The sequence below is a fragment of the Canis lupus genome, chromosome 1 (assembly GCF_011100685.1).
Source record: "Canis lupus familiaris isolate Mischka breed German Shepherd chromosome 1, alternate assembly UU_Cfam_GSD_1.0, whole genome shotgun sequence".
NCBI classification, from domain to species: Eukaryota; Metazoa; Chordata; class Mammalia; order Carnivora; family Canidae; genus Canis; species Canis lupus.
In genome coordinates this window covers 104,796,605-104,818,355 of record NC_049222.1, presented here as the reverse complement: position 1 = coordinate 104,818,355, position 21,751 = coordinate 104,796,605, and the positions used below count along the sequence as shown (strand labels likewise).

At 40.8% G+C, this 21,751-nt stretch overlaps 1 protein-coding gene across 1 annotated transcript; it reads right to left on the bottom strand.

The window, feature by feature from the left end:
• Positions 1-935: 935 nt before the first annotated feature.
• LOC102151412 (putative protein ZNF720) lies at positions 936-20,891 on the bottom strand. Its single transcript, XM_038527920.1, has 4 exons — positions 20,439-20,891; positions 17,484-17,610; positions 16,890-16,985; positions 936-2,988 (listed from the first exon to the last, which is right to left on the bottom strand). Exons 1-4 carry the CDS (start codon positions 20,451-20,453, stop codon positions 1,589-1,591), a joined length of 1,638 nt encoding a protein of 545 aa, XP_038383848.1. The 5' UTR covers positions 20,454-20,891; the 3' UTR covers positions 936-1,588.
• Between the last annotated feature and the right edge of the window lie 860 nt (positions 20,892-21,751).

Genomic DNA, 21,751 nt, shown 5'->3' with positions numbered 1-21,751 from the left:
CTAATGTGGAGTAAGAGTTGAGCAGTACTTACAAATCCTCCCATAGTTGCTTCTACTGACACTCTTGGTGCTACTTGTGTACTGTCGTTGGGGACCTGGTACCTCTGAGAAGAGGTAGCTAGGAGATGCTGGCACTCTCAATGGCTGAAGGAAAACCCAAAGGAGTCAAAACTGAGGGGTGACTGGGGGACGGGCACTGAGGGGAGCACTTGATAGGATGAGCACTGGGTGTTAATGCTATATGTTGGAATCCAATAAATATTATAAAATAAAGATAGAAGTCAAGACTGAGAACAATGATCATATTAATTCTTAGGTGATGGGGCAGGATTGTTGTCGCGCACTTAAAGATGAAGAAGCGTATACCGCATGTAATAAACTAATGAAAAACTATTGTGAACAAGGTTTGTCAATGCAATAGGTTACATGATTGATGGGCATCCAATAAAGGAATAAGACACACACTTGAACAGCTGGAAATGGAGGAGAAAGATACAACTGATCGGTTCCAGCACCAGACAGGAGGTGTCTACTAGAAAGGGAACCTTCTACGTTACAACTCTGCTCCTCCAGACCAAGAAGGGGTTTCCATTGTTCTTTCACTTTTCTCTTCCCCGTTCTTTATTGGACACCAGATAACTGTGTCTCTGCAAAAGCATATGGCTTTAAAAAACAAAACAAAACTGAATGGCCAATGGTACAGTTTGATCAACATCAAGAGGAGATAGAATGAAGGGAAAAAGTGGTTCTATGTAACTAATCTTTTCCATTAATGCTGTGATTATTCAGCTCTTATTGTTACATTCCAGGAATTATTTTGCTCTCAGAGTTGACAACAACAATAAAAGAACATAAAAATCCTTGCATTCCTTGTTAGTGTTGTGCCCTAGATTACGTATCTGAGAAACCACAAAGGAGCTGACACTGATGCAAACACATGAGGGTTTATTTACAAGCTTGAGCTTGGGTCCAAGTGTACCCGAAACAGCGAGGCAGGGACTTGGACCCCGAGGTGGGTTCCAGATTAGTTATATGGCCTGGTCTAGGCGACCTCCAGAAGGGATGGAGGAATTTCTCAAGTTCTGTTTACATTCTGATATGGGGCTTTCAAGGGCATTAAGCTCTGTTCTCATTCTGATATGGGACTTTCTAGGGCGTTAAGCTGTAAGCTGTTTTTTCCTGTAACCGAAGTAAGGTAAAGTTCAGCTCTTATCACAGGGGCCTGAGATGGCTGTACTTGGGCTAATTCTGAAGTTAAGGTGGAATGGCCTCATTTTCTCCGCCTCCACAGTTACATTGAAGAATTTTTAAGTTTTTCATTTATCATTGTAAAATCAAGGAATATTTTATATAATTTCGTTGTATAAAGTTTTAGATGTAGGACAATCTGTCTTAAGGTAGGGATAAATTGCTCTAAAAGAAAAGAATATTGATCATTTTCCATTCAAGTCAAGTTTCTTGTTGCTTAAAAGAACTTAAACATTCTCTCACAATCCTAAAACGTTGAAGCCTTGCTCTAGTGGGACTTCTTTGATAATGAATAAAGGCTCAACAGTGATTAAAGGCCTCACCGCATTCTTTACATTTGTTAAGGTTTTTCTCTAGTGTGAATTCTGTGATGACTAGTAAGGTGTGAGTGCTGGGTAAAGGCTCGACCACATTCTTTACATTGGTAAGGCTTCTCTCCAGTATGAAGTCTATGATGTCGAGTAAGACTTGAGTTCTGGTTAAAGGCCTTGCCACATTCCTCACATTTGAAAGGTTTCTCTCCAGTATGAATTCTATGATGTTGTTTAAGATATGAATGCCTAGTAAAGCTCTTGCCACATTCCTCACATTTGTGAGGTTTCTCACCAGTGTGAATTCTGTGATGTCGAGTAAGATATGAACACCTCTTAAAGGTCTTGCCATATTCCTCAACTTTGTGTGGTTTCTCGCCAGTATGAATTGTGTGATGTTGAGTAAGGGTTGAGTGCTGTGTAAAGGCCTTGCCACATTCTTCACATTTGTACGGTTTCTCTCCAGTACGCATGTCGTGACATTGAGGTAGTACTGAGTCCAAGTCAAAATCTTTGCCACATTCCTTACAAATGTCACTTTTCTCTCCAGTATGGACTGTCTTATGTATACTTAGCCTTGGTGCTTGACAAAACATTTTCCCAGGTTGATTACACCTGAATGGGTTTTTTCCCACATGAATTCTCTGTTGATCATCAACATTGGAGGACTTGTTAAGAGCATTCTCACATTCATTTTTAGGATTCTCTCCTATATTCATACTATTATGTGTACTAAGGTTAGAGTTTTGGTAAAAGACTTCCCCACATTTACTACACTCATGATGGTTCCCTAGAAGCTGAGTCCTCACACATCGACTAACATTGGAGCCCTGGTTAAATGTTTTCTCAGATTCACTGCATTCAGCAACTCTGTCTCCATTGAACACGCTCTTGTAATTTTGTAGGGTCGACTCCTTAGTGAAACACCTCTCAAATGGATCCTGTTTAGCACTTTGTTCTTCATTTACAAATCTCTGATTTTTAGAAATATTTGACTGAATAGAAAATCCAATTCTTTTTTCACAAGGGTTCAAATAATTATTTTCAGCATGGACTAGGTAACTTCCCAGATTGTCCAAACTGTCGGCTTTCCCTAAATATGTAAGTTTGAATATATGATTTGAGCTTTTGTTTTCAGAAATGCACTGCTTTGTGGAAGTAGCAGACTTAAAAAGGGAGGTTACTGAAAATGTTTTATATCCTTCACCATTTTGGGCAGGGAGATTCTTATTATGGGCAGATGTCTCAGTTTGGTTGTGTCCTTCATGATGTCTTTGATGCCCTTCACTCTCTCCATCATTGTCCCAGTCTGTCATGAAGTGTAAATTCTCAATGGTATTATTTTTTAATCTACCCATTGACACTCTTTGGAAGGAAGCTTCGATACTTGGCTTTGACAGCAAGCTCTGGGTGTCACGTGAAGATACGGCTGAAAGAAATCAAGAAAGAGAAATGTAAAATTATTCCACTCACTACTCTCAGATGAATATGCTGACAACCACTAATAGATAACCTAAAAACCAGTCATAGAAAATCAGCAAGATGGCTCAGAAGGAATCATCAGGACTTTTTTTTTTTTTTTTTTTGTATGGCTCAGTTTATTTATTTATTTTTTAAATGTTTATTTATTTATGATAGTCACAGAGAGAGAAAGAGAGAGAGGCAGAGACACAGGCAGAGGGAGAAGCAGGCTCCATGCACCAGAAGCCTGATGTGGGATTCGATCCCGGGTCTCCAGGATCGCGCCCTGGGCCAAAGGCAGGCGCCAAACCGCTGCGCCACCCAGGGATCCCCTCATCAGGACTTTATTCCTCAATAGACACATAAACTAACACAGAATGTACTGACCAATAGCCTAATAGATAGCTGTAGTACTACAGCTATAGTAGTAGCACTGTAGTACTGTCATGCTATAGTACAAATTACTTTCTTAAAACTCAAAAAAATCAGGAAAGTCCCGTGAGTCCAAAGTGCAATGGGAGGAAATTTAAACATAAACAAAAAAGAACCAAAGAGGAATTAGCAAAAATAGGCAGCCTGCGTGGCTCAGTGGTTTGGCGCCGCCTTCAGCCCACGGTGTGGTCCTGGACTCAGAATCAAGTCCCACTTCTGGCTCTCTGCATGGAATGGAGCCTGCTTCTCCCTTGGCCTCTGTCTGCCACTCTCTCTCATGAATAAATAAATAAAAATTAAAAAAAGGGGGGGAGAATTATCAACAACATGAAGAGTTGGTTTTCAGGAAAGATCAACAAAATTGACAGATGTTTAACAAAATCAAGTAAGAATGAAAAAAAAAAGGCCAATTAAAATCAGAAGTGAAGTGACAGCAGACAGTATTAACTGACCATAAAAACACAAATAAAAAGAATTGACAATGGATAACTATATGCCAAAAAAGAGATATGAAAAATGTGTATAAATTTCAAAAAAGATGTAAGCTACCTAGATTTCAGGATTCCAATAAATATTTCCTGAAGAAATATTTAAAATGTCACAACTGATCTACAACTACTAAGTAGATGGAAAAAGTAATTTAAAACGTCCCAACAAAGAAAAGACTTATTCAAAAAAAAAAAAAAAAAAGAAAGAAAAAGAAAAGAAAAGTCTTATTCCAAATGAATTCACTAGATAATTCAGAGATTTAATGTGAAAGGACATTTTTTTTTTCTTTGAAGATTTTATTCGGGGATCCCTGGGTGGCTCAGGTTTAGCGCCTGCCTTTGGCCCAGGGCGCAATCCTGGAGTCCCGGGATCGAGTTCTGCTTCAGGCTCCCGGCATGGAGCCTGCTTCTCCCTCTGCCTGTCTCTCTCTCTATGTCGATCATGAATAAATAAAAACTTAAAAAAAAAAAAAAGATTTTACTCATTTATTCATGAGAGACACACAGAGAGAGAGGCAGAGACACAGGCAGAGGGAGAAGCAGGCTCCATGCACAAAGCCTGATGTGGGACTCGATCCCGAGACTCTGGGATCACGCCCTGAGCCAAAGGCAGACGCGCAACTGCTGAGCCACCCCGGAGTCCCATGGAAAAGTATTTCAAATCTCTTCCAACATTTTCAGGGAGTGAAGAGAAGGGAAATTATCAAAATTGTCTCTGTGACTCAAGTGTTACCAGGTTGTCAAAGGCAAAGCAAGACTGTACAAGTAAAGAAGATTACAAACTACTACCTGTGAGGCGCAGTTATACAAAGTCCACAATAAAAAAAGCAAACTAGCACACTGAATCAAAAGCACGTTTTACAACACAATTAAAGGCAATTCTTCCTGGAATTCAAGGGTGTTTTCACATATGGAAAATTATAAGGTAAAGGCTCCACATTAACAGAATGAAGATCAAAAATGGCAATCATATTGCTGCAGAACAAGAATATGAGCATACTGGACAATGTTTCATTATTAAAAACACTCAATAAAGTAGGAATAGAAGCAAACTACCTCAACTTAATAAAGGCCATATAGCTATGAAAACCTGAAATCTAACATATTCTTTTTTTTTTTTTTTTTTTAAAGATTTTATTTATTCATAGAAACAGAAAGAGAGAGAAGCAGAGACACAGGCAGAGGGAGAAGCAGGCTCCATGCAGAGAGCCTGATGTGGGACTCGATCCAGGGTCTCCAGGATCACACCCTGGGTTGTAGGTGGCGCTAAACCGCTGCGCCACCAGGGCTGCCCTGAAATCTAACATATTCAATAGTAAAAAAAAAAAACTGTAAGCTTCTTCTGTATGATCATAACAAAGGGATTTCACTTCTATTCAACATAGTACTGGATATTCTAGTCTGAATGGGAGAAAAAAAAAACCTTAAATGAATCCAAATGGGAAAAGAAAATGCAAGTTTATCTCTTTACAGATGACATCCATAAAAAACCCTGAAGAATCCTTATTGTTTTGTTGTTTTGTTGGTTATCACTGGTATTGTTTATTTCTAGTAATTTTTTCTATGACACACTCCATTTTCAATTTTTTTAATGCTATAAATGCCTGAATTAAGTTGCAGTTTCAACTTTTTCCCCCTTTCTTTTATTTATTCATTTCTTTATCATAGTAGGTTCCATACCTAACATGAAGCCTAACTGGCTAACTGGGTCCTGAACCCAAGACCCTGAGATCGAGACCTAAACTGAGATTAAGAGTCAGATGCGAAACCGAGTGAGCCACCTAGACACCCCCAACTTTTCTTCTGAACGTTACAAGACAAGGAACTAGAGAAAGAAGAAACTTACCTGTGATCAAGTAGAGAAAGAAACTAACAAAGAAAAATTAGAGGTAGGGACCATAATAAACAGTAACTTAACATTGACGTCAATGCCCAGATTTTCCAAAAAATAATAAAAAATTTAACTACATTAACTAAGAAAAAAGGAGAGAAGTCTAAAAAATTAAAACAAGAAATGGGACAGAAAACACAACAGATAACTACAGAAATACATACTGTGATAACAGATTGCCATGAACAAGTATAAACTAACAAATCAGATAACTTAGAAAAATCCCAGATAATTCCCCTATGTATATAAAACAAACAAGATTGAAATAGAAATCTTAAACCCAACAAGTAGATCTTCACAGACCAATAACAAGAATGAAAGTTGAATGTAGAATAAAAACAATTCCCAGCACAGAAAAGCCCAGGAGCACATACCTTCGCTGGTCAGCTCTACCGAACATTAAAATAATAATTAATGACAATCCATCAAAATCTTACAAATAGTGGAATGGACAGAACATATTCAACATCATCCTATGAGGCCCAGCATTACCCTGGTACCAAAGCACGATAAACATCGTACAAGAAAAAAATACTCTAGCTTGTTTGATAGCCAGGTGTTGCTCTGGCTTTCTTTTGACATCCATTTGCAACTTAAATGTTTTTCCATGCAAGTGTAGCGAGTACCTAGCACCATAGAACCAGATTACAATACCACTGACCATATCCCCTCTGCTATATCCTTCAGCCTCATGATTTATCTATTCTATAACTGAAAGCCTATACCTTCCATTCCCCTTTACCCAGTTGGCCCATCATCCCTCTCCATTCCACTCCAGAAAGCAGCAGTTCTGTTTTATTTTTGGAGTGGGTCTGTTTCTGCCTTTTTTGCGGTTTCTTGCCATTGATGACCATGAAAATAGACCTAGGAAGTATTGTGCTGGACACTGTAAATACCTAGAAAGTACTGTGCTGATAAGTCAGGCAAATAAAAGCAAATAACACATGATTTCACTTATAGGTGGAGGCTAAAAAACAAGTGAACAAATAAATTAAAAGGAGAAACAGACGCATAAATATCAATTTCATGTTTTTATTTTTTAAGATCTTGTTTATTTATTCATGAGAGACACACAGAGAGAGGCAGAGAGAAAGGCTGAGGGAGAAGCAGGCTCCCTGCGGGGGATCGATCCCAGAACCTGGGATCACAACCTAAGCCGAAGGCAGAGGCTCAGTGACTGAGCCACCCAGGTGCCCATCAACTTCATTTTTAAATAAACCCATGGATAATCCCAAGAAGTATAAAAATTCCATGTTCCACATATTCTATAGTGGAACAAGCTTGCCTATAACAATTTTCCAATGCTAGCAGAAGACAGAGGACTCTCAGATTCAAGTCCAAGGATCTTAGGGTTCATGACACATGAAACAGAACAAATTTCTTGATCACACTAATTTCACTTGCCAGCTCCAAATCCCCATTTCACACATATAGATGCTGCATATGCAGTGGGTTTGTGTCGCATCTATGAGACCCTGAGCACAGGGAATCCCAATATCTTGAAGGAGCAGAGAGCATATCTTCCTGAACCTTTGCCATAGAAGACGATATCCGTTTTCCTCTACAGTTAACAAATCTGTCCTCCACCTAAGGGTAAGATATTGTCACTATATTTCAAAGCATTTTAATATTCGCACAGCAGCGGAAAGCCAATTAAGGATAAACACTTTCAGTGCCTCTATCCTTAACATACAGAGTAACTTAAACCCATAGAATCGTTTCCCAACACTATCCTCCACTCAGTCTGACCCCAGTATGTCTCCTGACTAATTTTCCCAGATGTGCACCACCTCATCAAACACTCATTAGCCTGACACAGGATCTGGGATAAAATCTATTCAATGTCGGTTGCCTGCGTGGCTCAGTCAGTTCAGTGTCTGACTCTTGATTTTGGCTCATGTCATGATCTCAGGGGTTGTGGGTTCAGGTTCCTCAACAGACTCTGGACTCGGTGCTCAGCATGAAGTCTTCTTGAGATTCCCTCCCTCTCCCTCCCACCCCATCCACATACACTCTCTCTGTAAAAACAAATAAAGCCTTGGAACTTTTTAAAAAGCAGTTTACATCAGGAGATATTTATCAAGGCTATCACTGGCAGGATACAATGCAGAAGAATTGGGTGACTTATAACATTCACTTCTGCCCTGTTCCTGTGGGGCTTGCATTCAACCACACTGAAAAATCCCAGTACTCATGAAGGTCTACCTTAAACTTCTGTAGTGAACTTGCAAGGGAGATGTGTGAAGAAACACCTAAACTGTTCAGAAGCATATGAATTTACTTGTAGTTGATGACAGATCTTGTACTTCTAACCCAGGCAGAACAGGTCCTGGAAACAGTGGAATCATGCCTCATTACAAGAAAATGGCTGAGAATTGGGAAACACATAGGATTTAGGACAGAGATGTTCACCACTCATCAACAAGAAATATCATAAAGAACAACATAAGGGCGCTTGGGTGGCTCAGTGGTTAAGCCTTAGCTGAGGTTGTGACCCAGTGTTCTGGGATTGAGCCCCATGTTAGGCTCCCTGCTAGGAGAGCCGGCTTCTAACTGTCCCTCTGCTGCTCCTCTTGCTTGTGCTCTCTGTCAAATAAATATATTAAATCTTAAAACAAAAAAAAAAATGAACAGGGCAACCCGGGTGTCTCAGCGGTTTAGCGCTGCCTACAGCCGAGGGCTGGATCCTGGAAACACAGGATCAAGTCCCATGGCGGGCTACCAAAATGGAGCCTGCTTCTCCCTCTGCCTCTGCCTCTGCTTCTCTCTCTCCCTTAAGAAAGTGTGTGTCTGTCATGAATAAATAAATAAAATATTTAAAAATAAAAAAATTAAATTAAAAAAGAAACCCAACAATATAGACTAAAAGATGGATGAGACAGGGTAAAATGAAACAGGTAATCACAAGGACAAACGTTCTTTGGGTGGCTCTGAAATGAGGTGAAGATTGGGCGGAAATGTTGATCTTGTTATGAATACACCTGACCTACTGCTTGTGCCTGGAGTGGATGAAAATCATGGAATTGCTGGTCCAGATCACAAGCTCACAACACGGTATCAAGGAATAACAACAATGGTCCATAAAGCCAATGTATCATTTTGATAAGATATCACAACCTTTTTTTTTTTTTTTAAGATTTTATTTTTTTATTCATGAGAGACACACAGAGAGAGAGAGAGAGAGACAGAGACACAGGCAGAGGGAGAAGCAGGCTCCAGGAGGGAGCCGGACGTGGGACTCGATCTCAGGACTCCAGGATCACACCCTGGGCCAAAGGCAGGCACTAAAGCGCTGGGTCACCCGGCCTGCCCAAGATATCACAACCCTATCCAAAATGTTTTTTCTTCATACTCTTTTGTGGTACATTTGGCAGTAACACACAGAACAAAATTAATGTACCTGGAACAATGTACCTGGAAGTTCTTACTTTAACCCCCCTCCAAAAGAGTCCATAGGGTTAACATTAATGATCTGGAAGATAAGGAAGACCCGCATGGTACCATAATGGACACAGCCCTGGACACATATCAAAGATGTGTGCATGCAAAGTCCTGGCAGAACTATTTTCACCCAGAGGCTGTCACCTGTGGGTGGGACCCCTTTAGAGACAATGTCCCATGACTTGACTATACTCATGTATTGGACAATAAAATCTGTAGAACTTAACCTACCTCCCGTGAGGTAAAGAGAGAGATATAGGTAAAACAGCTTTGGTTAGCGAAAATTCCAGCTACAAACTATAACAAGTAAATTATTGCTACTGTCAAGCCTCTAGTGGCCATTCTGCTTTGGGATATAGTAATAATTATTCATCAGAGCAGAGAAGCACACTGAAGGCTTTGAGATCCAAAGTGACATTGGTTCTGTGGTTGTCTGAGATTGCTAAACATACCCAAAGCCAGGAAAAGATGGAGAAAGAGTACAGTGGCAGTGTGCTCCAAGAGTGTGGTGCTATTAATTCATGTGAAGAAATGACTAATTAAAGCAAATGAAAAGAAACCACAATAAAACACTTTCAGAATACACTTCAATTTGTTAGCCATGTTGAGAAAAAAGGAAAAACCAGAAAACCTCAGTCACTACACAAACTAGAGAACAATGACTCTTAATACGTTTCTGATTGATATTATATAGATCATTATGATGTTTTCAGAAAAACACAAAGGGTCTATCTCTGTTGTCTGAGTATATGAGAAAATTTCTAAAAATGATAAAAACCACCAACCATAAATGTTGAAATCAAAAATTGGATTACATTAAGAACTTCTCTGCATCATAAGCTCAAGAGAGAGAAATAGAGTGAGAGAAGGAAAAAAGGACTCATTCTCATAATATATATATATATAGCCTAAAGAAAAAAATACCAAAACAGAAAAAATAGGCTCAATAACCCAGCAGATACTTTGAAAAAAAGATTATCAAAAGGTTAATGCCCAACTCCATAGTAACAGTAACAAAAAAGCAGATAAAATGACGACTTGGGGGACCCCTGGGTGTCTAGGTGGTTGAGTGCCTGCCTTTGGCTAGGCATGAGTCCTGCCTAGGCATGAGTCCCAAGGTCTGGAGATAGACTCCTGCATTGGCGTCCCTGCATAGAGCCTGCTTCTCCCTCTGCCAGTGTCTCTGCCTCTCTCTCTCTCTGTCTCTCATGAATAAATAAATAAAATCTTTAAAAAAAGAGAGATAGAGAAAATGACATAAGCTACTAAGTTTTAGAGAGTGTGTGGATGGGGACGCCTGGGTGGATCAGCAGTTGAGGTTCTGCCTTTGGCTCAGGTTGTGATCCCGGGGTCCTGGGATCAAGTCCTGCTTCAGGCTCCCCAGGGAAAACCTGCTTCTCCCTCTACCTGTGTCTCTGCCCCTTTCTCTATGTCTCCATGAATAAATAAATGAAATCCTAAGTATTCAGTAGTATTTGGTATTAAAGCTGAGCATGATTAAACATATTTACCAACAATTTGATCTCACATATATAACCAGCAGGTATGTGTGCACGTTCCACTAAAAGATAAATTATAGATTTTACATGCCAGTACTATCATGACAGTCCTGCACTGAAAATCATTCCCCTCCATTAGCCATAAAATGATGTAATCAATTGATATTCACACAATGGAATCGGATGGATCCATTCTAAAGAATGATGCACAATAACATGAAGGAATACAGATCAATTCACAAGTATAGATAGAAAAACAGCCAAATACAAGAGTTCCCACTGCCTGATTACATTTATATAAAGTACAAAAACGAGGACAGCGATCTATGGCTTTCCGCGTTAAAAGAGTGCTGAGCCTTGTGGAAAGGTACCAAGGAAATAAAAGGAATTGCAGAGGTCAAGTAATATTTTTTTTTGAGGTCAAATATATTGTTTCTTGACCTCAACAGTTTATAGAGACGTGCTTAGTTTGTGAAATTCAATTGAGCTGTTAACATATGTTCTGTATGTGTGACTTTACTTCAAAAAAAAATTCAACATGGAGAAACTCTCTGGCTCAGTTTGTGGAACATGCAACTCTTGATTTGGGAGTTCGAGCCTTGGTTTAGGGGCAGAAATTGCTCAGAAATGGGGTCCTAAAAATGTTGACCTGCTAATATTAAAAATAAATAAAAATAAAATTAAAACCTTAAAAATTCTTAAAAGCAAAAAAATAAAAAGATGTAAAAAGAGAGGTGTCATAAAATAGATATATTGACAAGGTGAAATTAAATGTAGGAAGGACGAGATTTTCAAAGAATGCTTTAGTTTCTAGCTCAAGCAATAAGGTACTGATATACATTGTTCACAGAAAAAAAAGAAGAAAATGTACAATTATTTTCTTAAAATACATACAGGAACACAAGAAAGGAATAAAAAAAACAGGGAGCATATTAGGAAAGACAAAAAATGTAGTATAGCCAAACCCCAATATCTTCATTAAGATATTAAACACAAATAAACCAAATGTTCCTGGTGACACTAAACATTGCTCGAATATATTCTACTGGAATTTTCTGGAGAGAGAACTAAAACATGAGGGTGAAATTGAAAAAAAGTAAATGGAACAAATGCTGTGTAGTGATAACCAACCAAACACGTGGCATGGCAAAATAAAAATCCTATTGAATAACCTTTAAGCCAAAGGACTTGGTCACTATTATTAGTTTTATATTTGAAGATCTAGATGTACAGGATTTCAATAATCTATTTCATGGAGAATAAGCATAATCTATATTTGTGTGCATATTTATACACACACATATAAACATACACAGATATACATACATGTACATAGGGAAACATCTATTTTTAGCTGAGGAGACATTAAAAAAAAAATACTTATCACAGAGGGATGACATCATCAACATGGTGAAGCAGGTAGTTCCACCTCAGTACTTCTGAGATAGACATCACTAGGCAACTCTCAGTACTCAAGAGTGAGACTGAATCACCCCTTGGACCACAGAGACAAGGGGGACATTAGAAGGGTAAGAGGAACAATTTCAGTCTGACCACAATGCACCTTCCCTGGGGCCAGCACAGCGCTCCACCATGAGGGGCCAGCTGGAACTACAATTGTTCCACCATGAGAGAGAGCGCCCATGGTGGGAACCCAGCATTCCCCAAATGTCAAGCTGATTCTTGGGTGCCCACATAGGTCTGGCCTCAAGGGGTTCCCTGGGGGAATCTGGGATCTTATAGACATCTGCTTCTAGTCATTGGTTCTCAGAATGGGTTCCCTGGACAGGTACCTGAGAAAGTGTAAGAAAGGAAATTTGGGGAATGTACCCTAGAAGTACTGACATGGTAATGTGGAGATAGACACGGCAATCTAAGGTTTACAAGTGCTCCTGGTGATTCTGTTATGGGATAAATTGGACCTCTGCAGGAACTAAGTCACAGCTCATCCCTGAGTTATCCACAGGTAAGTCATTCCTACAAATGCTCTATTTGGGGTTCCTGGATGGCTCAGTCAGTTAAGGGTCTGCCTTTGGCTCAGGTCATGGTCCCAGAGTCCTAGGATGGAGCCTCACCTTGGGCTCTCTGCTCAGTGGGGAGTCTGCTTCTCCCTCTCCTCCCTGTTCATGCTCTCTTTCTGTCGCTCTCTCAAATTAATTAATTAATTAATTAAAAAAATTTTTTTAAAAAAGCTCTATGCTTACAGTATTATCAATATTGTGACAGACACACACACACACACACACACACACACACAATGTGCTTAACACAAATCTTTATTCATAAATGAATTTGACTCTAACAGTCTTTCTCGGCTTCCCGCAGTTCTGTCTCTGCCTTCTCTCAATACTCTCCTTGAGCTTCCTGAGATCTCCCCAAATACACTGTTCACATTGTACAATGAAATGAATCCAGATGAAAGTAAATTGGAACTTATTTAAATATTTTTTCAAGTTAGTTATGAAATTCATACAAGACATTAATACAGGTAATGGGAGGCACCTGGGTGGCTCAGTGGTTGGGCAATTGCCTCCGGCTCAGGAAATGATCCCTGCATGCAGCCTGCTTCTCCCTCTGCCTGTGTCTCTGCCTCTCTCTGTGTGTCTTTCATTTATAAGTAAATAAAATCTTTAAAAAAATACAGGTTACGGAAGACTTATATGTCTTCATATAGGTCCCACAGGTACCTGTGAAAATCTCATTATTTCAACTGCATAACTAATATTCTTGACTTGGATCAATTGCTATCCTGAAGATACATCCAGCTTTTAATAAACTACCACTGTATTCTCCTTAAAATGCAAATGGAAAAACTAGTTAAAATTCAGGGTTTCTCTTTGGTACTTTAATGCAAGGAAAGGTGCCCTGGACACTTACTTCCTCGGGACTTCTATCACACTTACAGGTCAGCCACAAGCAGCATCTCCATGTGGACTTTCTTCATTAATTGTACATTATAATGTCCTTAATCTTCCATGTTAAAGTAGGTAGGAATGAAGTCCCCCTCATACCAGAGCCCTGCATGTCTGTGAGACAGCAGCCACCAAATCATCTTACATGTACACAAACGATAAAGCCTTGGGATGAGAGGATTTCAGAGTAAAATTAACATCTGCCATGCAAAAATGTCAAATATGGTCAAAAGAAAACAGGAGACACACCAAAAATAATAATCTCTCTTCAGACAACCATCTCCTCTCCATCCTGACAGGGATATTAACAGATACCGAGGACCGCTGAATACCGGGTTTCAACAGCGGAGGTCCATATATATGTAACAATACATGAATACAGTACAGTACCATAAATGTGTTTTGTCTTCACCTTAAGATTTTCTATTCTCAAGCTAACATTATTATAAAAAATACCATATATAATACAGGAATACATACCAAAAACTGCGATGATTGACTGTTTATGTTCCAGGTGAGGCTTCTGAGGTCAACAACAGGTTATTTCCATGAGAAAACAGGTATGGTTTTCAATTTGGGGCACTCAAAAGATACACACAGGTTTGCTTTTCTTTTCTTTTCTTTTCTTAAAGATTTATTTATTTATTTATTCATAGAGATGCAGAGAGAGAGAGAGGCAGAGACACAGGCAGAGGGAGAAGCAAGCTCCATGCAGAGAGCCTGACATGGGACTCAATCCAGGGTCTCCAGGATCACACCCTGGGCTGCAGGCAGAGCTTAAACCGCTGCCCCACCAGGGCTAACCCACACAGGTTTTCAACTGTAAAGAGGTGGTGCCCCTAACACTTGCATTGTCCAAGGCTAAGATGTGAGTGATCTGTGTGTTTTAACTTTGGATTTTTCTCTATAATAAATACTTGGATTTCAGATCATGCCTGAAAAGGGATATTGACTTACTGCTTTCTTCTGTGAATTCTGATGTTATTTAGATTTCCTTTCCATCTCACAACTTACCAATTCTTTATGTCCTAAGTGTTTTTATCCTTTATAAAGATGTTTCTTTTCTGAAGTATGTAGTAAAACCAAAGGTCTTGCATCAATTTTACATTTCTTTTTCTTTTTTTAAAGATTTTATTTATTTATTCATGAGAGACACAGAGAGAGAGAGAGAGAGAGGCAGATGCATAGACAGAGGGAGAAGCAGGCTCCATTCAGGGAGCCTGATGTGGGACTTGATCCCAGGACTCCAGGATCATGCCCTGGGCCAAAGGCAGGTGCTAAACTGCTCAGCCACCCAGGGATCCCATATTTCTATGGTTTCTGCCCAGTATGCTTTGTTATCTTACTGATGTTCAATAAGAGTGCAGTTCCAGGCATAGATGTGGACACTATTCTTAACAACTCTAAATTATTCCACAGGATGCATTACCTCATGTTGAATAGTTCTGGTTATGAATTAAATGCCTTGCACATTCTTTACATTTAAGGGCTTCCCCTCACTATGCACCCTCTGCTCCACGATGCACATCTCTCCACTATGTACCTCTTTGTTCACAAAGTTTGTAGTTTCGCATAAAGTTTTTGTCAAATTTTATTGAACATTTGTCAGCCATCCCCTCATTATGTCTTATGTTAGGTTGTTAAGCTTAGGGTGGTAGTTAAAGGCTTTGCCGCATTTTAGACATTAGTAGGTTTTCTTCTATTATAAAATATCTGCTATTGAGTGCTGAACACAACTTAAAAGCCTTGCTCTAGTTGCTACATTTAGAAGTCTTTTCTCGGGATCCCTGGGTGGCGCAGCGGTTTGGCGCCTGCCTTTGGCCCAGGGCGTGATCCTGGAGACCTGGGATCGAATCCCACATCAGGCTCCCGGTGCATGGAGCCTGCTTCTCCCTCTGCCTGTGTCTCTGCCTCTCTCTCTCTCTCTCTGTGACTATCATAAATAAATAAAAAAAATTAGAAGTCTTTTCTCCAGCGAGGGTACAGGATATACAATGAGATTTGAGCTTTTTTTAAACTAATTGTCACTGAAGTAAAATTACATTTATGAACAAAAGCTTTCTTTAAAATACAGGAATTATATGAATTATACTTTATTGCTTTTTTTTTTTTAAGACTTTATCCATGTATTTGAGAGAGAGAGAGAGAGAGAGCACAGCCCAGGAAGGCACAGGAAGAAGCAGACTCCCCACTGAGGAGGGATCCCATTGGGGGTGGGGGGGCTGAGCCCCAGGACTCCAGGATCATGACCTGGGACCAACTGACTGGCTACCCAGACATCCCTCTACCTCACATGCCCATGTCATATCAGAACTTTTGATCTAATAAATAACAGATGAATCTCATATGTAACTTAAGAAAGTGAAAACACACTTGACAAAATAAAAAGAAATTCCTGTCATACAAGACAATTCATACAATGATGAAAGTATTAAGAAAGAAGGTAAAAATTGAGAATTTATTATAGGCTTCAAGTTCTAAGGTCTAAATGTTCTAGCTCCCCCATGGCATTAATTTAGGTAGGAATTCTAGGATACAAACAGATACGTTACATTATTTCACCACTGAGTAGTGGAACACACTGTTATATCCTAATTTCAGTTCATACAAAGAAAAAATTAACTTCCAAAGTGAAATAAAGAATTAGATTTTCTTATTTTAGGGAGGTGCTTTGTTATCTGATGAAATTACTGAGTGTCAATTTTGTACAATCAAGATTAAAGCCTCCATAACATTGGAATGCATAAGCCAGAAAACGTGGTACCTGTCTCCAGTGTTCCCAGGATTTCTGCACTAACCCCAGTATGCCCACCACTACCCCGACATCCTTCTCACATGAGGCAAAACAGAACTTACAAAGGGCTAAGGCTATGGATCCTGAGAAACAGGGAGACTTCCCCAGGACCCTCACAGCAATGGAGAACCTCTCAGATTATGGAGACCCTCCCACTCCCAGGGGAGTCTCCTGGCCCTCCCTGTGGAAGTGATGGACCATCAGTGGAGCTGAAGGAGAATCCTTAGAGAAGCTAAGAGCTTGATAATGTTGGATAGCACATGTCCCTCTGTGACAGGGAGAAAAATATAAACTAGGTTTCTCAAGAGTGTATCCTTTCAAGGAGAACTACTCCCACCACAGTTTAAGGTCTCTCTTCCCCCTTCACATGTGGACCGCACCTCTGTCATCTGCCTCATTCATTTCCACTTACCTGGATGGATGGTTACTCTCTTCTTTCTCTTCACACTCCAAGGTTCCTTCTTTTGCTCCAAAAAGGAGACCAGGTCTGGCTTTGACACAATGAGACCTGTTTATTAGAAAAAAGGGATGAGTATTGTTGGTGATGCTAACTTTCAATCCACCCTCATACTCAGTAGAGAAGAGAAAAAGACACTGTAGATTCAAGAAAATGATTTCCTGAAGGCTGTTGCCCAGCTGCCCCTTTAGAACACACAGGAGAGATGTCCAGTGTTCAGAATTGTCCTCCACAGCCAAGTACTAGACAGAAGAATAAGTTGTAAGTTGGAGTTTAAGTTACGGGGTGTACTATTTTCTGCCACTCACTGTACAGAATTCCCACGCATCTACAGAAGTGATGATGTTACCTTGAGGAAGAGGAAATTAAAGCTGAAAGGAAGCAATTGAAGACTTTTGTCTACGTCTATAAAACACTACTTTTTCCCTTTACTGCCCAGATCCACATTCCAGTCATTCAAAGAGGAATCTTCCAAGAGACAGACAGTCTTCAAAGGAAGGAAGGAAACCCTGAGTGTGGTATGGAAAATCTGGAAGGAGTGATCCTCACCCAAGAAGAGGAGGTGTCCGTAGTTCTCTAACATCACATCCCTGTAGAGTTTCCGCTGAGTGTGGTTCAGGCATGTCCACTCCTCCTGAGAGAATTCTATGGCCACATCCCTGAATGTCAGCAGTCGCTGCAATAAATACCAATTACCGAGTGGTCATAGGCAGAGTTCATTACGGCCCAAGTGATGAAGGAGGGAGTTAGAGTCATCAGTTAGACCCCAAGACCTGACCTTCAGGTGTTTACCAGCTTGTACCCTCCAACCTTGGTCCCACATTTACTAACCTCTCTTTCAACCACATCTTTTACTTGAGGCAAAACACCCCATGGGCAGAGTCTCCTGTGATGGAAACAGAAACTATCCACCAAAAGGTAAGGACTGATCTCCACATGGGAAACAAAGGCAGAAAGAAAAGTATATGACATTAAATGGCCCTGTAAAATGCAGTGCAATGACAAATACTTGAGTCAGTTAGAGTATAAAGCTCCTGGAGGAAGTCCTCAACTTTCTCAAGGTGAATACCTTCCTAGAGGGAAAAACAACCTTAGTTTGACAATAACAGGGCCATTGTATCCTGTTGAGTGTCTTTGAGCATATGAAAAGCCATTTGGAACTCCCTTACTCTGCACTTGCCCCAACAGCAGAATGTGTAATCAGTTGCTCCTCACAATCCCTGGGCAATTGGAGCCAGCAGGCAGCAGGCTGCTGCAGCAGCTGCAACTCTTTCTACTGATTGGTCCTGTCCTCATCTTTAATACAAACACGTTTTTGCACCAAAGACCTCTCAAGAATTCTTGACCTCAAGGTTCTGGACCTCAGCAACATTCCAAAACTACATCCCCCTGAGGAACAGCCTGGACCAGCCCAATTTGAGCTAAACCCAACTCACCCTCTACAGTTGAAACAAACAGTAACCTGTGGAGTAACCAAAAATGTCTCTTACCTCATTTTATTACCAAAGTCTCCAGCAAGGAGGAGCACAAACCTCAGTTATATAACCCAAGTATGTGTAGAAATGCTGTCTTCAGATGCATGTGGGGTTTCTGCCCAGTTCTACAGACGATGACAAGGCCCCTCTTTCTAAATATCCAGCCTAACCCTAAACAACAGGAAACCTTTCCCCCTTGCTCTGTGAGTCTCTGCTTAGGAAGTTATTCTCAGTGATCTGTGAGGCAGCAAATCAAGTTTCCTTTCTGTGACATCCACACACGGGTATAGTTTCTATAGGTAGTTCTATAATCTTTCAGGATTTTAAGACAGTGAAATATGTCAATTATATGATTCCTGTGTCTCTGTGTGTGTGTGTTTTATTACAAAGAAGTAAATAGAAAGTAACTCTAGGGGTGCTAGGGTGGATAGGTGATTGAGCATCAACCTTTGGCTCAGGTCCTGATCCCAGGGGGAGTCAAGCATCGGGCTACCCATAGGCAGCCTGCTTCTACCTCTCTCTATGTCTCTGCCTCTCTCTGAGGAATAAATATATAAAAAATAAAATAAAATAAAATAAATAAAATAAAAAGAAGGCTAACTATGCAACTAAGTGTGGAGTAACATTGAAACCCACGAGATGGAGGTCCACTCCCAGAAGTAAATATCTCACTACAGGAAGGTGAGAGCCTTCACTGTCCATTGGAAGCTAATGTGATGTGGGCCTGGAACTAAGGATCAAAAAGAAGATATGCTGATCAATTTTTGTTGCAAAAAGCTGTTTCTATTGACACATAGGGACAGGACCACAGGAGGGCAGAAAGACCTGAGGTATCCTTTTGAAAAGCCAAGCATTGTATACTTTTAAGATGGGGGCAAAGATAAAGGGAGTTTCTAAAGAGACTTTCATATATTAACGAAGACTGACAGGATCCTGGAGGTCTGGCTATTGCCAAACAAAAGTTGCTTTTGGCCTCTAACAAAGCATTAACATTAAGGCAGTTGTGAATTCCTTCAGTCCTCTCACACTCTGCCCATCTCAAGAATTTATCAGGGGACATTCTTTTGCTTTTGTTCTCATTAGAAACTAGAAGCCAGAGAAATTCAGAAGTTTCCTGTTTAAATGTGATAGTTTCTGCACATCCTTCAGTAAACCTAAGATCCTTAGGAAAGATAAGAAGGAAAGTATGAATTTTATAGGGAGAAGTCTGGCAGAGAGGAGCAAGCCAAGGAAAGGAAGGTAACATTAACTGTAGGAAACAAACTAGTAGCAGTGCCTAAAGAGATGGGGGAACAGAGGGCTAGCTGAGGACAAATGATGAGCCAGGGCCAGCACATTGACAAGTCCTTGAATCAGGCAGAGGGACATTCCTCTCTGGACTCAACGGTCTTGATGGTCACACTTTGCCTAGGGCAAAAGGCAATCTTAGCCTGACTCCCAGGAGCCTGTAAGTCTACTTTAACCTTTGAAAATTCTTTTAGAAATTTCCGTTATTTCTACACCCCCAAGGTAGGTGTTGGCGATCATACCCCCAGCACAACACCCACAGGTATCCATCAGAAGGGGCTCATGACTCAAGTTTTTTTTTTTTTTTAATTTTATTTATTATTCCTGAGAGACACAGAGAGAGAAAGAGGCAGAGACACAGGCAGAGGGTGAAGCAGGCTCCATGCAGGGAGCCGGATGCGGGGCTCGATCCCAGGTCTCCAGGATCACCCCCTGGGCCGAAGGCAAGTACTAAACCGCTGAGCCACCCAGGCATCCCCCAAATACAATCTTCAAAAATAAAAAATAAATACAGTTTTGGTGGCTTATTGGAAGCCCCGTTGGAGAGATGGAAAGAAGGTGATGGGGGAGAAGTGTTCTAAGATCGAGCCTTGGGTATTAGATTTGAAAAGGTGTTTAACAATAAGTGAAACCACGAGGCAGAAATATCAGAGCTGGAGGAATCAACACTTGCAATCTCCAAATGCAGGGAATTTCGGGCCAAAAAGGCACTGCGGCCTCTAAGCTGGGACACAAGGCTTACCTGAGACCCCGCCATCTCTGCTCCGTCCACCTCGGCCTCTAGCGAGCTCTCTCACAAGATCTCCGTGGAGGAGTCCCAGCTGCATCAGGAGAACACACCTTTAAAGGCAGCCAAGTCTCTCCACCTATAAACTGCTCCCCTGCAGGCAGGACTTTGAAATGCACAAAAAGCCCAACTTCCTAGTCCTTTGGGTGTGGAGCTGTTGAGAAGCTGTGAACTCCCAGTTGGAAATCAGGAACTGATTTTTCCTTCTCTGCTTCCAGGGCCCTCCCCTCCCCCAGATGCTCACAGATTCAGCTACAGCCTAGGCCCCGTGTGCTGTGGCCCTAACCCTCCTGACTCGGGTAGTGGAGACCATTACCCCTCCTAAGGCGAAGCCTGCTCTCAATTCTCAGAAATTAAAAGGAAGCCTTTCTACTTAACTGTGGCCTCACTTAGAATCACCTGGAGCACTGACTTAAAACAACGCTGTTGTTTCCACCATCAATTGACAGAATCCGAGGGGGAAGAACTTTTTTTTTTTTTTTTTTTAGATTTTATTTACTTCTTCATGAGAGACACAGAGAGGCAGAGACGGGCAGAGGGAGAAGCAGGCTTCTCGCAGGGACCCCCATGTGGGACTCGATACTGGGACTCTGGGATCACGTCCTGAACCAAAGGCAGACAGACACCCAACTGCTGAGCCACCCAGGCGACCGGGGATGATCTATTTTGATACTCCAGGAAACATCTGGGGAGGTGACCGGCAAAGCACCGCAGCCCAGGCTGTGCGGTTACCAGATTTAAATCCACGCCTTCTTACTGATGAGAGTTTCTCAAGATTTACATCTTCTCCCTCTTCCTGCTACACAAAGGGAGATACTCTTAGGAAAGGACCTTTCCCTTACAAATGCAAATATCTCTTCCTTAAAGAACCGTTGGGTGTCACACCTTTTCCTGTGTCTTCTGTTGCTTTTTCTTTTTCAAGATTTTATTTATTTATTTGAGAGAGAGAGAGAGAGAGTGGAAAGGCAGAGCACAAGCAGGCAGAGAGGCAGAGGGTCAGAAGCAGGCTCCTCCTTTACCAGGGAGCCCAACCCGGGACTGAATCCCAGGACCCTGCTTCTCCCTCTGCCTGTGTCTCTGCCTTTCTATCTCTCTCTCTCTCTCTCTCTCTCTCTCGCTCTGTCTCTCATGAGTAAATAAATAAATAAATTCTTCTTAAAAAATAAAAACTGCCTATAATTTTTTCACCAAAAGATGGTTTGTTTGTTTTTTTATATTTTATTGATTTATCACAAACACACAGAGAGGCAGAGACACAGGCCGAGAGA

Bases quoted from the DNA above. Each gene is read 5' to 3' on its own strand.
- LOC102151412 (XM_038527920.1), bottom strand. The intron at 16,986-17,483 runs GTGAGGATCACT...TCTAATAAACAG, and splicing joins CGGACACCTCCTCTTCTTGG to GTCTCATTGTGTCAAAGCCA. The intron at 2,989-16,889 runs GTAAGTGGAAAT...GATTTCTTTCAG, and splicing joins GAGAGTAACCATCCATCCAG to CCGTATCTTCACGTGACACC.